The sequence below is a fragment of the Equus asinus genome, chromosome 14 (assembly GCF_041296235.1).
Source record: "Equus asinus isolate D_3611 breed Donkey chromosome 14, EquAss-T2T_v2, whole genome shotgun sequence".
Lineage (NCBI taxonomy): Eukaryota > Metazoa > Chordata > Mammalia > Perissodactyla > Equidae > Equus > Equus asinus.
Window position 1 is genome coordinate 17,099,427 of NC_091803.1, and position 16,786 is coordinate 17,116,212.

The 16,786-nt window shown below is 44.3% G+C and overlaps 1 protein-coding gene and 1 long non-coding RNA gene across 2 annotated transcripts in view; both read right to left on the bottom strand.

Annotated features, from left to right (window-relative positions):
- The window catches only part of BAZ1B (bromodomain adjacent to zinc finger domain 1B), a 79,733-nt gene extending 71,287 nt beyond the window's left edge, over nucleotides 1-8,446 (bottom strand). The window contains exon 1 of the mRNA XM_044746398.2: nucleotides 7,634-8,446. Coding sequence (XP_044602333.1) covers nucleotides 7,634-7,740 — 107 coding nt within the window. The 5' untranslated portion in view covers nucleotides 7,741-8,446. The remainder of the gene's footprint in view (nucleotides 1-7,633) is intronic.
- Nucleotides 5,783-7,527, bottom strand: LOC139040164 (uncharacterized). Its single transcript, XR_011494153.1, has 3 exons — nucleotides 6,342-7,527; nucleotides 6,157-6,220; nucleotides 5,783-6,004 (listed from the first exon to the last, which is right to left on the bottom strand). It is a non-coding gene; the product is annotated as an uncharacterized lncRNA (long non-coding RNA).
- Nucleotides 8,447-16,786: the final 8,340 nt, after the last annotated feature.

Sequence of the window (16,786 nt, forward strand, 5' to 3'; positions counted from 1 at the left end):
CACAACACAAGTCATGAGGAATGAGAAGCTAAGGTATGTGAAATCACCACAGGCGTCAGATGGCCAGCAAGTTTAGGATCAGATCCGCTGTGAGAGGAGATGACTAGACCACAGTCTACAGGCGGTTTGGAATAACCTCGCGCATATGCTCTGATCCAGTTACTAAAAGCCTTCCGGTCTACCTTGGAAACACATGTTGATTCGTAAGGTTTAAAAAACAAATTCCAAGGGCCGGCCCCAAGGCATAGTGATTAAGTTTGGCGCGCTCCGCCTCAACGGCCCAGTTCCCGGGTTCAGGTTCTGGGCCATGCTGACCCCCAAATAAAATGGAGAAGACCGGCACAGATGTTAGCTCAGGGCTAATCTTCCTCAACAAAAAAATAAATAAATAAATGCCATAAAGTCTTAAAATAATTTTGATATAATAATATTGATCCAGTCTTTATATTGTCTCCAATAATACTACATTCACAAGTCATTTACCAGTCATTGTTCAGTCTTCATGAGGGAGATAGAAGAAGAGATCCTATAAGTTAGTGCCAGGTATATGGTAACCTTCCACACATCTCAACTGGAATTCACTACCAGCAAGCCACATTCAAATTCAAGTGACAAGTAACTAATTTGCTTTTATGCACAGCAACAGATGCTATGCAAGAAAATAAACTAACACCACAAATAGAGAATTAGCTGCCAATCTCTGTACTTTCCAAGTGACACTTTGTACAGTGGTTGAGGGCCAGCCCGGTGGTTAAGTTCGTACATTTCGCTTCAGTGACCCCTGGTTCGTCAGGTTGGATCCAGGGTGCGGACCTATGCGCCGCTTGTCAAGCCATGCTGTGTCAGGAGTCCCACATAAAATAGAGGAAGATGGGCACGCATGTTAACTTAGGGCCAGTCTCCCTCAGCAAAAAGAGGAGGATTGGCAGCCGATGTTAGCTCAGGGCTAATCTTCCTCAAAACAAACAGAATATAGTGGTTGAACTAAAAGTATTCAAACAGCTCCCTCTGGAATATTACCTCACAACTAAACAAGTAATTCATTTTTAATATATGGAGATTCTTGGTTTTCCAGGGTTATCATCAGTGAAAAGACAAACGACAAGGACAAATCCACAGGTAATCCAAAACAGCAGTTTTAGCCAATAGTATAAGCACCTTCCCTGACTACATCACTCTCCAGATCTGCCAAAACCAAAGCAGTGAGTCTATTTCATTACCAGGGGTGGTATTAATATTTAAATGATTCAACAAAAGAGAGTATAAATAAAAACCAGGAGTCAGACTTCCATCCAAAGCTATGTAAATCCAATCACTGAAAATTTATAAAAACCTATAGAGAGAGAAAAGGAAACAGTATGGCTTCCGGAGGGATATTATCATAACTAACCAACAACATGGATTCCTTTTCTCCTTTTGTTTGTCTGTTTGCACTGGAGGAGGGGAGGTAAAATAAAGACAATGAAAGAATCAGTACATGGATTTATTAAAACATTCAAAAGCTTGATAACATTCTAGTACATTATTTAGCTACACTGAAGAAATTCACTGTGTAATCAGAGAGAATGTGAGATTAGCAAAGATGTCCTAAAGAGAGAACATTAAGTTCTTACTATTAGCTGTTATTTTAAAAAATAGGAATAAGATGCCCAGACTATTCCCCTCATACCTAGACCCATATAGCCAACAACATACAAGACAGGTATCACCTAGATGCCTCAGTGATACCTCACATCCAACTTTTTATAAACTCAACTCTTATTATCCCTCCCCCCTCCCAAATTTGCTCCTTAACAGATATTTCCAACCTCACTGAATGGCCCTAGTGCCCAAGTCAGAAATCAGAGTCATCTTCATCTCTTCAGTCCCTAACTGCAACCATCTATGTTTTCCTCAATTCAGTCCTTCCACTCCAATAACAGATCCTAAATCCAGCCTCAGATTCTCATTTCTCACTCAGTCATAAGATTTTAGAACATTTTAATTGGCATCATTGGTAATTCCTGTCTTCTCTAGTCCTTTGTGCTACTCACCCTAGCATCCTTTTTCCTCAATTTTGTTTGTTTTTAAACCCATTTCTTTTTTTGAGTACCTAAAAATCTCATTTGCCCTCAGGCCTCCTGAAATACAAATATGTTCACAGGGAAGCAATCCTCTGGCTCCCATAGTACTGAAAATCACTTCACCAGTCAAGATTTTGTTGAGCTTTATTTCCTGTGATTTGTATTATTTTAAGAAGAGAAAAAGGGGAAACTTTTTCAAACAAAATATATTTAAATTGATCATAGTTTTTCAAACAATGAAAGTCCCTTTTCCCCTGAAACATATCTTTCCCACCTTCCTTTGAAAACCACCGCCAAAAGGGCCAGCCACGGTGGCCTATTGGTTAAGTTCAGCAAATTCGGCTTAGACGGCCTGGGTCGGGATCCTGGAGGCAGACCTACACTGCTCTGTTAGCCCCATGCTATGCTGGCGGCCCACATACTAAAACACAGAGGAAGACTGGCACGGATGTTAGCTCAGGGCGAAGCTTCCTCAGAAAAAATAAAATAAAATAAGTAAGTAAAATCACTGCTATCACCATAGCATTCTCATTCTGGGTGACCTCATCCATTCCCACTTCAACTACTACCTATATGCTAACAATTTCTATCACCAGCTCAGTCTCTCTCTGAACTCCAGGCCCATATATCCACTAGTAATACAGACATTTCTATTTGAATATGCACAGCAACTCAATATAAGAACATCGAAACTAGGGGCCAGCCCAGTGGCGCAGCAGTTAAGTGTGCACGTTCTGCTTCGGCGGCCCAGGGTTGGCCGGTTCAGATCCCAGGTGCGGACAAGGCACCGCTAGGCAAAAGCCATGCTGTGGCAGGCATCCCACATATAAAGTAGAGGAAGGTGGGCACAATGTTAGCTCAGGGCTAGTCTTCCTTAGCAAAAAGAGGAGGATTGGCAGCAGTTAGCTCAGGGGCTAATCTTCCTCAAAAAAAAGAAAAAAAAAAAACATTGAAACTAAATACTTCGCTTCCCATGCCCCCCATTCTCAGTCAAACAAAGAGAAATAAACTCTTGTTCTTCTTCCAGGATTCTCTAAATCAGAGAATGACACCACTAACCAAGTGACAACCAAAATAATATCCATGACTCCTCCCCCAATCAACCACCAAATCCTGTCAAATCTACCTAATTTATTTCTGAAATCCACCCCAAGGGCTGGTAAATTTATTCAGACTACCATTATCTATCACCTAGATTATGTTGCTGCTAGTCTCAAGGCTGCAGATCCATTCTAAACACTGCAGCCAGAGTGATCTTTCTGACCTAAAAGACTGCTTCTTTCCTGTTCAAATTTTTCAACAGCCTCTGCTAAATTTAAGGCAAAGTCCACACTCTTCAGCCCATCTCACAAGGACCTGTGTGATGCAGCCCTTTTCTGTATCTCTCACGACTAGGCAATTCCATCTCCCTTCCCACTTCTTCACTCCAGCCATATGAAACTTGTTCCAATTTTTCAAAATCAAGAACTTTCACATTCACAAACTCTTCAAAAAACCAAGTCCCCTATCCTTCATCTAACTAAATTCTAATCATCCTTTAGATCTCAACTTAAAAGTAACTTCCCCCAGGAAACATTCCCTGACCCCTGAAATATGGCAGACTGTATTATTCTTTCCAAATACTCACCTCCCTTCTTAAAAGAATTCTACATCTCTACCCACTGCCATGGGGCCTGCAATGCTTCCTGTGAAGAGGAACATACATCCCCTCCCAGTGATGCTGAGCTTGGCCACATGACTTGCTGTGACCAATAGATGTGAGCAGATGTGACAGATGCCACCTCCCGGAAGAAGCTGAAAAAGCAATCCTGGTTTCCTCCAGCTCTTACTTTCACTAGAAAAGCACGCTGCAGACAGGGACTGCTCCTTCAGCCTGGATCTTGGAATAAGAAAAAATGTGTCCTTCGCTTTTTTCACCTGTTTTCTTTTTTTCCCCCAAATGTGGCCTCTAGAAAACTTTTAATTATATGTGGTTCACATTATATTTCTATTGGACAGCACTATAAACCTAAGGTTTACATCTAGGAATGTACGTCCTCTGACAATAACACAAAATGTTTGACTAGTCATCTAAATTAGATTAATTTCAAGTCTGAAACTGAAATTCCTGCAAGAATCCCTAACATTGGGTATTTTTAAGTTTATGTAACTATGTTCTGGTTACTACTTTGACTTATGTTAAAAGAAAGCGAGAGAAAAAATGAAAATGAAAGGAGTAAAAACAGTCCACTAGAAGGACACTGAGTCAGCTGCCTCTAAATCCTATTTCAGATTTTAGGTTACCAAAATAATTCGCTCACTCTCAAATAACCACTCAGAGCAAATGCCAATTGAGGTTTCAGTGTTCCAGAGACCGCTGCACATATATTGCAGACAAAATGTCAAAGTAATTCTCCAAAGGTTGTGAAAGCTATAAATGATAAGATATTTTCAAATCCTAGACTATCTCAATACGAATCTACTTTTTCATGAGTTCAAGAGCTACCTCCTTACCACAATATGCTGCTGCTTTGTTCTCTTTAGCTTTGTAAGGATTGTTTCTTTCAATAAAGTACTTGATAGCCTGAAAGGAAATGGCCCAGAAAAGTATGGAGGTTAAATAAGCATAACTATAACCCTAAGAGTTGTACGTAAGGTGACAAAGTGCCAACTCAAGATTTGCTTTTTATCCTATTTTCTTTCTTTGGACCAGTTTATCATTAAGTTAAAAATAACTCTAATCTGGTATAACTTGTTACTTTAAAGAAATTAAACTATAAAAATCAACGTAAGAGCTCAGTAGTCCCATTGTCCAATAAAATCCTGTCTTGCAACTACAACTTAACTCCAACTCTGGAGACATGCTCTAGACATGTTTTTCTAGGCAAGTCAAATTATTCTTGCCTAGAGCCAGAATAACTGTATATTCTAACAGCCCCTCCACATTACATCTCTAAAAGTTCTCATATATTGATGCTACAAAGACTATGAACTAGTTGTTTCTAAGCTTTACAAACTAGGAGTTAAAGCAATACAACAAAAATACTAATCTACAGCAGGCTGCATGTAGGTTTGGTTCCTCCTTAAAATCCATCTTGACTTAAAATACAGTCAGTGTTATCATCCTATTGTCAAATAATCACATCAAGAATTGATTTTGATATAGTTAATTTCTCCAACTATGTCTAGTGTCTTGCCTGTAGTACTTCCCTAGGAAGTAATGTACCACAGACTCAAAGCTACCGTACAATAAACATAATCATCCATATATAACACCCAATCATTAAATGTGTGCATCACTGTCACACCACTGTAAGCTTAATAAAGGTATACAATACTTTCTTTAAGTCAATAAAATATCATACAAATTTGCTATAGAATATACATGCAATCAAAAGGCAGGTATTAGGAGAAAATTAAAGTATCAAATCTGATTAAAAACATAACAGTAAATATAAATTAAGAACTGGAAATAACAATACTTCAAACGCAGCTGTTACCCAACCACATACTTGTTCTCCTCTATAAAATCACTAATAGCCTAATAAAGAAATATGCCAACCTGCCAACCACACAGTACAATTGTTTAAAAACGATCCTCAAAGTGCTTCCACTTGTAGAAATTCCCCAGGGAGCAATTTCCCCCCAATAAGTAACACATTTAAGAACTCCTTTGTTAAAAGGGTTCTAAATAATGGTACGGGAAATGTAAAAAATGAAGATTTTTATTAAATACATACCACTTAAAAAGCTTCAGGTTTCAGTTTTCAACCGTCATCAAGAGAAACTGCTCACATAGTTCGTTGTATTTCAATGATTTTGGTAAATGATATGAATACGCCTGTGCTGCCAGTTCTAAACTAGCTATCTACGGCCATTTTTTACATGGCTCCAGGCCTACGACAGACTCAGAACTTGCCTCTTCTCTACCGCATGTTTTCCACACTCCACTAGAACCAGACCTGAAAAATTAACGTCCGATGATATTAGTATGTGAGTAACCATCACCTGCTCAAAAGATGACATCTGAAAAGGATATGGCAGCTTCCCACAAGTAATTTTTTACTCCACTAATGTTTTCGAATGTTATAAAAAATTTTTTAAAGTAGGGCACCTTTAGAATAATGCTGTATGTTTTTAGTAGAGCTGGAGTACTTCTCCAAAGCAATCCAAAAGTCCTAACAAGACAAGAAAAAGAACCAGATTACCACCCGCACTCCTCCCTTAAATGCACCTTAGACCACAAACTGATACGAAAAATGCACTAACATCATTCAAATTCCTTTTTGATTTACTTACAGGGATGAGATAGGAAGAGCACTGGATTCTACTCCGAGCTCCAGTCACTTACAGTGTGTGACCTTTAACAAGTCAACCTCAACTTCCTGGGCCCACCTGGCAAAGCAGGCAGGAGAACCCAACCACCTCCAAGGTCCATTTCAGCTCTGAGATGCTACAGTTCTATTTCTTCAAGAGCATTCCTACAGCATGGACTTACTTTCCAGGTCTCTCTGTACGTAAACACCCAATATTCACAAACTGCACTCAAACATGAATGAGGTTACCTTATAAAGTATTACGTTGAAGGGGGGAAGCAAAGAGAAATGAAATGAAATGACATCGCTCACATGGGCACTTCCTTCGCAGAAGCAAACAAGCAGAAATTACTAAGAAGTCAAGACCTTCCAAAGGGAAAAAGCTGATAAATCAAAATACTAATACATTCGCCTTCCCTCTTGAAGCTGCCCGTACACTAAAGAAAGCTTAACTCAGAAATCTTCTTTTTCACACTTTAACTTCAAAAAGGACTCATCTGGCATCCATAAGGTAAGTAAATAAAAGTCATACAACTGATAACTAAAACACTCAGCTTGCGCAAGAAATCTTAAACAACGATTAGAAGAGAGGATGCTTATTTAAAAGACAATGCTTCCTACTTATACGTCGTGCCTAATTTTACTCAAAAACAAATCCCAATCTTCTAAATCGTCAAAATTTCAAACGTGCATGCCCAGGGAAGCAAGGCATCAGCTCCTCCAAGGGAACTCTTTCTCTTCCCTTTCCTCTGAGTCTGGAAACCCATTCTCGGTCCCCCACCTCCCGATCCTGTCAGATCATCACCGGCCTCCAGCCCCGCCGGGAGAACAGAAACACGGGTGCCCCCGCAGAGACCGGGTAAAACGCAGCCGACACGGTGCAAGCGGATCACAAGGCCGCGCGCGTCCCATTTCAAAAACTTCAGCTGACGGTGTGATTAAAAAGGAAAAGGCAGCAGCGAAGGCAGCCCCGCGCCCCCCGGGCCCGAAGGCCTGCCGCCCTAAAGGAGGGGGACGCGGGGTTCGCTGCCGGCCGCCGAGGCCCGGGGACAAAGTGCGGAGCCGGGCAAGGATGGAGGGCGCGGGGCTCCGGGCGGCCTGCGCGGGGCCGGCCAGCCCCCAGAACGCCGGGCTCGGGCTCGGGCTCGGGCGCAGGCCCGCCGGCGCCGGGCGCGCTGACAGCTGCCACCGCGCGGGGCCGCGCCGCCGCCGGCCCCGGACCCCCATCCCCCCGCCCCCCGCGGGCGGCCTGGCCGGCGCGGCTGGAAAGGATACTCCCGAGTGCGGAAGGCCTCCTGAGTGTGCGCGATGGTGAAGAGCGGCTCCTCGCCGGGAAGCGGCTTCACCAGCGGGAAAGGCTTGCGGCCCAGCAGTGGCGCCATCGCGGCGGCGGCGAGGCGGCGGCCCCTCGCGAGCCCGCGGCGCGGCACTAGGCCCCGCGGCCCGGAGCGAGCGCAGGCTCCCGGGGGTGGGTGGGGGAGGGGAGGGGTGAGAGGGCGGCGCGAACTCGGCTCCCTCACTGCCGGCGCGGCCGCGCGAGGGCCATGCAACCGGACGCCGGGGCACAGAGCTCCCGCGCACGCCGCCGCGCCGCCCGGCAGCCTCCGGCCAACCTTCGCTACGGGTCCCCGCGTTCGGCAGTCACGACTCCTCCTCAGCTGCACCGGAGGAAATTATTGAAAAATGGCGGGAGATTCCCCTCCTCCCCCTCGCCCGGCCAGCGCACACACTAACTTGCTCCCCTGTGGCGCCGGTGGCGAATGCTCCAATAGGCGGAGAGCTGGTCAGTGCTCACAGTCTACTGGCTCGGAGGAGCTGCCGGTCTCCTCTTGGGTCCCGCCCCCTTCCCCAGCCGCGCAGTTGCGTTGCAGCGCACCAGAGGGCAGTATGAAGAGGTGAAAGGTCACGTTATGTAAGCGCCGGTGACAGGCGTGCGGACCTCCAGCGGCGGAGTTGAAAGTGGGGGACAGCGGAGACCGAAATGCCGGGAATTCAAGGAGGTCAAGCCAGAGAAGCCCCCTAGCATACAGACTCTGCGCCATCTGTCACCGACGGCGACACCGACATCCGGGCACCAGTGTCCGTGTGGTGCGCCGGAGGGGGGAGGGGGAGCGCGCGGCCAGGGGCTTTGTCTTTCCACTTGTGCTCCGCCCCCTCCTTAAAGGCGCCGCGCTCGGCCACGCCCTGGGATGCGCGGGTGGGGCGGATGGGAGGAGGGGTTGGCGGGAAGCAACTCTAAGACCTTGCCCAAGCAAAGGTTCCACTGAAGGACAAGGAGCCCCAGCCTTGCTCACCCAAAGTTAACTTCTTCTTTATGAGGGTGTCGTTGAGATCCGGATATTAGTCTGATGCTTGTTTCTAGGGGCTTGCTAGAAAGGGTAATACAGAAGCTTCTTTGGAAAAATACATTAAAGGACTTAAGTGTTAAAGATACACCCACTCATTCCAGTAGTCTTTACTAGCACCTGCAATGTTCAAGGCACTGTGCTGGGTGCTATAGGGGAAAAAAATAAGATAGAGAAGGAAAAACAGGGCCGGCCAGGTGGTGTAGCGGTTAAGTGCACGGGTTCTGCTTCAGTGGTGGGGGGTTGGCCGGTTCACATCCCGGTTGTGGACATGGCACAGTTTGACAAGCCATGCTGTGGCAGGCGTCCCACATATAAAGTAGAGGAAGATGGGCACAGATGTCAGCTCAGGGCCAGACTTACTCAGCAAAAAGAGGAAGATTGGCAGCAGTTACCTCAGAGCTAATCTTCCTCAAAAAAAAAAAAAGACTGCCCTGAAAAAATAAGAGACACGGATCATCACTATGCTATGTGATGAGTGCTGTACAGAGTGCGCAGGAAGGGGTCAGCCACGAGGCCGAGTGGTTGAGTTCACGCGCTCAGGGTCCATGGCCCAGAGTTTCGCAGGTTCAGATCCTAGGTGCAGACATGGCTCATCAAGCCATGCTGAAGCGGCATGCCGCGTGCCACAACTGGAGGGACCCACAACTAAAATATACAGCTGTATGCTGGGGGGGATTTGGGGAGAAAAAGCAGAAGAAAAAATATATTGGCAACACTTGTTAGCTCAAGTGCCAATCTTTAAAAAAAAAAAAGTGCGCAGGAAGAAGACAGCAATTACTGTGCCAGGAGTGAGGACATTTGAGTTGCTTCTCCAAGCAGACTACACCCACATAGTCCAAAATCTGTTTGGCTATCCAGTCCAATAAGAAACACACTCATCAAAAATTCTCTCCCTATTTTAATTGTCTCCCTCACTTCAAAGATCTTCAGTGGCCACAGAACATCCCTTCCCAGCCTGTTCTTCAACAGGGCTAGACTGCTAGGTGGCCCTGAATGCAGCAGGCCAGTGCCAGAACCTGTTCTCCTTTTCTTCCCACTTTGTTGTCAAAAGTATACCCCCCTTAAAAGGTACGTTCTAGGTCAGATGCCACCTCTCTGGAGCCTCCTCTGATCACCTACTAGAGAAGGGAACTCATCTTCTTTCAGTAGACATTTCTTCTAAGAGGATTAGGAGAAACCTCAGAGGATATGGCATTTGAGTTGATTATGAAAAGGTAAGTAGCAATTCACTAGGAAGAGAAATGAGGGGTGAATATTCTAAGCAGAGGGGGCTGCAGCAGACTTGGTAAATTCAGGACAATATGCCTAAAACATGGGGGTTTTGAGGCAGAAAGTATCCAGAGATGAGACTGGCAAAGGAAGTGATCATCATGACCACAGCATGTGATGGTTGAACTAGAGTGACCACTGAGAAGGAATGGCACTAGTTTGTGGCGGTGATTCCAAAGGCCTCAAATAGATCAAGATCAGTGGAGAGAGGCAGACAGATTTGAGAGGCACAGACTGGGTGACTAATGAGATGGACATTTGCAGGACTAGATACGTAACTACACACAGAGTAAGGATTCCAAAACACTCAGAAACAATTTTTTGGAAAAAGTTGATATTTCAAAGGAAGCATCTAATTGCACATGAGAATGGGCAACCATCATCATCTCAGCACTTGGGGCGGCTGTGGCCTGGGTTCCAGCCCTGGTGTTGGTGAAGCAGAGATCTAAAACGGGAGAGTCAGTGATGGGCTCAGTTTCAGCAACAACAACCGGAGGTACCCTGGAAAGCCATCCAGAACACTGTTGGGAATTCTGCAGCCGGAAGTGGAAGCTAGAGGCGGAGCTTTGTGAGCACGGCCTATCAGCTGGGGCCCCACAATAAGGAGCTGAGAAGGGCCTCCTCAAATAAAGAGCAGGGCTTACCTTGGAGAGATGGAATTATGGTTGGTTTTATTTTCATCTCTGTATTTTTCAATTTGTTTTTCTATACTGGTTATATGTTAGGTTTACAATATAAAAAATAATAAACTTTAATGTGACTCTTGCTTGGTAGATTTCCTCCATTTCTGTGGCTCAAATTTACAAACAATGGAGCTGATTAACAAGATTTTAACATCTCATCCTGAAAATGTCAAAAAAAAAAAAACAAAAAAACAATGGGAGAGACTAAGTTAACACAACTCTCAGTTCCCTGCTCTAATAATTTCACTGACTCCTGTTGTGGGAAAATCCTTTCTGAGTTCACTCTTCCTGTCCAGTAGCCATCTCCTAACTCCCAGCTAGCCCCAAGTGGACCATTTCCTCCCAAGTTCCAGAATTCACTACACTTCTTCCTACCCACTGCCAGAAGTGTGCTTCTTTCTCCTCTGTGCGTCTGAATCCCACACTTTCTTCCTAATGCTTTTTCCTAATTGTTCCATTCCACATCTGCTTTCACTGAACTCCCAAGTTTTTAAATCATAATTTTAGCAACGTTTGTTGTTTAATGTGTTTTCTCTCCCAACATTTGAATAAACAAATTAATAATAAAGGGCAGAGATTAAAATGTGTGATTTCCAGGTATCTGTACCAGACCTGCCACTGCTCAGAGTCAGCTGTGGCTGCCCAGCGCCAGGAGTAGCACTCTCTAAAGAAACAGAGTACATTTCCCTGTGCAGCGCTCCGCCGGGTAGTTTGATGACATGAGCTCAGTCAGCAGGGCCTGTTTTGTGATCTGTGTCATGTGGAGCCGTGCCCTGCCACACACTCATCTTTCACTGATGCAGACACAAACCCTTGCTTAGACAGTTTCAGCTTCTGGCTGGTCTTTTCCTGCCTGTCCTCTTGGTTCCTCAAACTCAAAACATCCCAAACCCATAGTCTCTTATCTTCCTTCCCTCCATCACTTGCTCTATCTGGGTGTTTTTGTTTCTATTACTGGCCCTAGCTTCCTCACAACCTCACAGGCTCAGCCTGGACCTCTCCTGAGCTCCACAGCCATAGGGTCGAGCAGATACTGTCAATTCTGCCTGCCTAAATCTTAAACTCTCTCCTTCCTGTCATCCCCACAGCATCCAACTTCAGGCCTTTATTATTTCTGGCCAAAACTACTATAATGACTTTCTTCTTTTACAATGTTTTAAACTACATTAAAATTACGTATTTTTCATGGTAAAATGAACATAGTTCCAAAAAGGACACATATAAACATAGTTCAAAAAAAATTTCGGGGTCAGCCCTGTGGCATAGTGGATAAGTTCAAGGGTTCGTTCGGATCCCAGGTGTGGACCTACACCACTCGGCAGCCATGCTGTGTCAGCAACCCACGCGTGAAATAGAGGAAGATTGGCACAGATGTTAGCTCAGTGACAATCTTCTTCACCAAAAAAAAAGGAAGATTGGCAACAGATGTTAACTCAGGGCAAATCTTCGTCAGCAAAAAGTAATTGAAAATCTCAACTAGTTCTACAAAAAGTAGCCCTGCAGCACCCTTCCCTCATCCTCTTCCCACCCCCCCAAGCATCCATTTTCAATTTGTTAAGCTCTTTCCTCTGGTATTTACTTCCATATTTCTAAGTAACATATATTCTGCTGTTTTTCAGTTTTTCAGTTTTAAAATTAGCTGTTGACTTTCTTCAGTGGAAGAGGAGGCCTTTGCTTTCTTATATCCCCCCACAAACACCTGTCAACCTGCAAAAACAGAAGCCATTTTAAGAAACAAAGCATTTATTTGGGATCAAAGAATTGCAATTCAGGGAGCATGAATTCAGGTAGAAACCCAAACAGTGTCCCTCTAGGTAGTAAAAGTCAGGGGCTTTTTTTTTTTGAGGAAGATTAGCCCTGAGCTAACTGCTGCCAATCCGCTTTTTGCTGAGGAAGACTGGCCCTGAGCTAACATCCGTGCTCATCTTCCTCTACTTTATATGTAGGATGCCTGCCACAGCATGGCTTGTCGAGCGGTGCCATGTCCACACCTGGGACCCGAACTGGCAAACCCTGGGCCTCCAAAGTGGAAGGTGTGCACTTAACTGCTGTGCCACCAGGCCGGCCCCGAAGGGCAGGGGCTTTTAAAGGCCAAGAAAGGAGATTGTACTACAAAGAATTTTAACCAGAGGGGCTGGCCTGGTGGTGCAGTGGTTAAGTTCTGCTTTGGCAGCCCAGGGTTCACCAGTTCGGATCCCAGACGCAGTCCTACGCACTACTTATCAAGCCATGCTGTGGCAGGCATCCCACATTTAAAGTGGAAGAAGATGGGCACGGATGTTAGCTCAGGGCCAGTCTTCCTCAGCTAAAAGAGGAGGATTGTGGCAGATGTTAACTCAGGGCTAATCTTCCTCAAAAAGAAAAAAAAAAAATTTTAATTGGAGTTGGAGGCAGAGAGCTAATCTTGGCTAAACAGTGATTGACTATTGATTCCATCTTCAGGAAGTCCCCAATCCTCAGTCTTTGTGATTGGCAAGTCCATTCTCCTATTGACTTCTCAAACAATTGCTAGTAAAATAAATCATTTTGGCCCAGTCCAAAGGTTTGGGACAGCAAAGCAGTTTCTCTGGAAAGGCAGCTCTGACTCCATTTTAAAATGGCTCCTGTGTAGTCAAGTTTGACACACCACACACAGATACAAGCATATTCTCTAAATAATCATATTGCAATAGGTTAAATCAATATTCAGTGTATGACTTATGGTTGTGTATTATTCACAAATAATCCACATGGTGAACTGGGGGCATTTCCTTTCTTCTAATGTTTTCCCTGGTTTGCTTCAGTCTATTTTTACTTCGTTTTCTATGGACCTATCACTGCTCTATCCCCAAACTAATAGAACTGTAAGTCTCCCCTCAACGTGTGCGAACACTAAGGTGGGCAATGCCCTTCCAATTTGTCCCCCTGCTTCCCTCTCCATGGCATCTTGCACACTATGTCACTCCCCTGTTCTTGGCTGCCAATGGTCAGTTCCCTAAAGCCAACAGAGTAAAACCAAACTCTCTGGCCTGACCTTCAAGGCCCTCCCCACTCTCCCCAGTCTTTCTGCTACTTTCCTCTGACTCCTTACTCTGCAGACAAACTAGTTTATCTAGATTTCCAAATATCACTCCCCACTAAAAGGATCCAGGGCTCCTTGGAAAAATGACTGGTGCTGGAAAGTCCAAGGTGAGTCAGGAACACTTTGTGCCTGAAAGTAAGAAACTGCTCAAATAATGATGGGGACGTGTCAAAAGGACACAGGAGCCAGCATAAAGGGATCCTAACTGGCTGAACCTAGGACAATATGAATAATAAAAAAATGACAGTGATGTATTATAACACATTAAATATAAAGGGAATCCATGAGCTTGGAGTAATACTCAAAAAGAATAAAAAAGAAATGCAAATGCAGAGAGCAGAAGGGAAACTTGGTATTTACAGAAGGCTGCCAGTGAATGAATGTACAAAGAATTATAGATTTAGAAAAATGACCATTTTGCAACCTCCAATAAAGTAACTGATTCAGAAACAGATCAATCTGTTTGTCTGTAAAATCACTGGGCAAAAATGTTGTTGGGGAATGGTTTAAAATGATCACCTCCAGAGATTACTTACGTAAAAGCACCCCAACAGTGGCGAAGTCTGGCAGACACCACCTCAGCCAAGTGCTCAAACTCGGCATCACCAAAAATGAGACAAACTGACAATATGTGCTCTCGATAGAAGGCAATGAGATGTACACATCACTTAACCAAAACCATTTAACCTGAAACCCTTAAAAGAAAAGAGACAAATCCAGATTGTGGGACATTCTACAAATAACTGACTGGATGCTTGAAAAATATCAATGACATGAAAGACACTCACCTCCCAAAAAAGATTCTAAAAGGAGACTAAAGAGACATGAGAACTACATGCAATGTGAGACCCCAGATTAGATCCTGGATCTAGGGGGTGAGAGGAACTACTATAAAGTACCTTATTGGGACAATTGGGGAAATCTGAATATGTTCGTGTTAAATAATATTATTTAACATATGATAACGATACTCTGGTCATGATGGGAAATGTCCTTGTACTTAGGAGATACAAGCTCAAGTATTTTGGGCTAAAGTGTCAGAATGACAACAACCTATTTTCAAATAATTCAGAAAAAAAAAACCAGGGGCTGGCCTGGTGGCACAGCAGTTAAATGCACACGTTCCGCTTCGGCGGCCCGGCATTCGTTGGTTGGATCCCAGGTGTGGACATGGCACCGCTTGGCAAACCATGCTGTGGCAGCCGTCCCACATAAAGCAGAGGAAGATGGGCACAGATGTTAGCTCAGGGCCAGTCTTCCTCAGCAAAAAGAGGAGGATTGGCAGCAGTTAGCTCAGGGCTAATCTTCCTCAAAAAAAAAAAAAAAAAGAAAGAAAAAGAAAAACGTGTATTGAGATATAGAACAAATACAGCAAAATGTTAATCATTGGTGAATCTGTGTGAAGGGTACACATAGTTTATTGAACTATTCTCTCAACTTTCTGTAGTTTGAAAATTCCCAAAATAAAAAGTTGGAGAAAATGGAAACTCAATTCCCTGGTTACTCCCCACACAACCCTGGGCTTCACGGCCTAGCATTGTTAGCTCGTGCAAACCTGCCCCGAGGAGTCTCTCCTAATACCACACAGGTATTCCAGGGCCCAGCCTCAAATGCCACCTCTTCCATAAACCTTCTCTGACCTCGAGTCCCCCCAGATTCTCCCCTGGACGCTGACACACTCCACCCTCTCCACCTCCCAGCACACACTCCCGTCTACCTTCTCTTTCTCACCAGACCATCAGCTCCTGAAAGGTGGAGACCACACGTCTACCAGTTGTACTTTACAGAGAACCCAGAAGGTTCTCAACAAATATTTGTAAAATAAATGAATGCTACTTTCCAAGACGGTGAGTGACTTGGGCATGAAAATCCTCCCATGCACTCACCTTTTGCATATTCCAAAATTCTCTTGGGCAAAATCCCTCAAGCTCTATTGATCTTCTTTAGTGCTTACTCATATTCAATGAATTGAGTTAGCAGGCTCATGTGTATTTTTTTTTTTTTTTTGCTTGAGGAATATTAGTCCTGAGCTAACATCTGTGCCAATCTTCCTCCACTTTACATGTGGGTCACTGCCACAGCACGGCTGACGAGTGGTGTAGGTCCACACACAGGATCTGCACCTGTGCTGTGAAAGTGGAGCACCGAACTTAACCACTAGACCATGGGCAAGCCACTCATGTATTTTTCTTAGTAATTCAAACGTGCCTACACATTGGGCCTACCACTCCCCAGAGGGCATTTACAAGCTATTTGCGAATCACTTGCGATCATCTCCTGACTTTTCCTCTTCTCTTTTCCTTCTCATCCTCCTAAAACTTACCCTATCAAGATCCTCAGATGATGGTGGAGACTGCTAGCCTGAATCCCTTAGAATATCAATGAAGTGGTGTTAAAGTAGAAGTCAACGAAAGAAGAAAATGGTTTCTAGTGCACCTTTTTCATCATCCTCTATATTCCGTTGTGGCCTCTGGTCCAGCACTTACTACTATTCTCTAGTGGCTGTGTAGAGGTCTAGCTCCTTAGCCGGCCTACTAGGCTCCTGTGTGCCAAGTCCCAGCACCTAGTCACAAAGTAACCACGAATGCCAACTGCTATCTCCTCTTGTTAGTTTTCCCTCCTGCGTACCTTTTGTGACACTTGATTCCAATAATTCTGTTTTTCATTTATAGAAACTCTATTTGGTCCTTTTCCAAATCTGCCTGGTCATTTTTATGGTCTCTTAGTCATTATACTTTCAATAATTTCCTTTGTTTAAACACATTAAAACATGCTTATTTTATGTACCACATACAACTCCAGTATCTGTGAAATTCATTTGACAACTTGATAGTACATGTTATTTTTTTTTTCTGGTGAGGAAGATGGGCCCTGAGCTAACATCTGTTGCCAGTTGTCATCTATTTTACGTGGGATGCCACCACAGTGTGGCTTCAGAAGTGGTGCTAGCTCCACACCCAGGATCTGAACCTACGAATCCAAGGCTGCTGAAGCAGAGCATGTGAACTTAACCGCTATACCAACAGGTCAGCCCGTTAAAACTTTCAAGGAAAAGCAAACTAGGGAT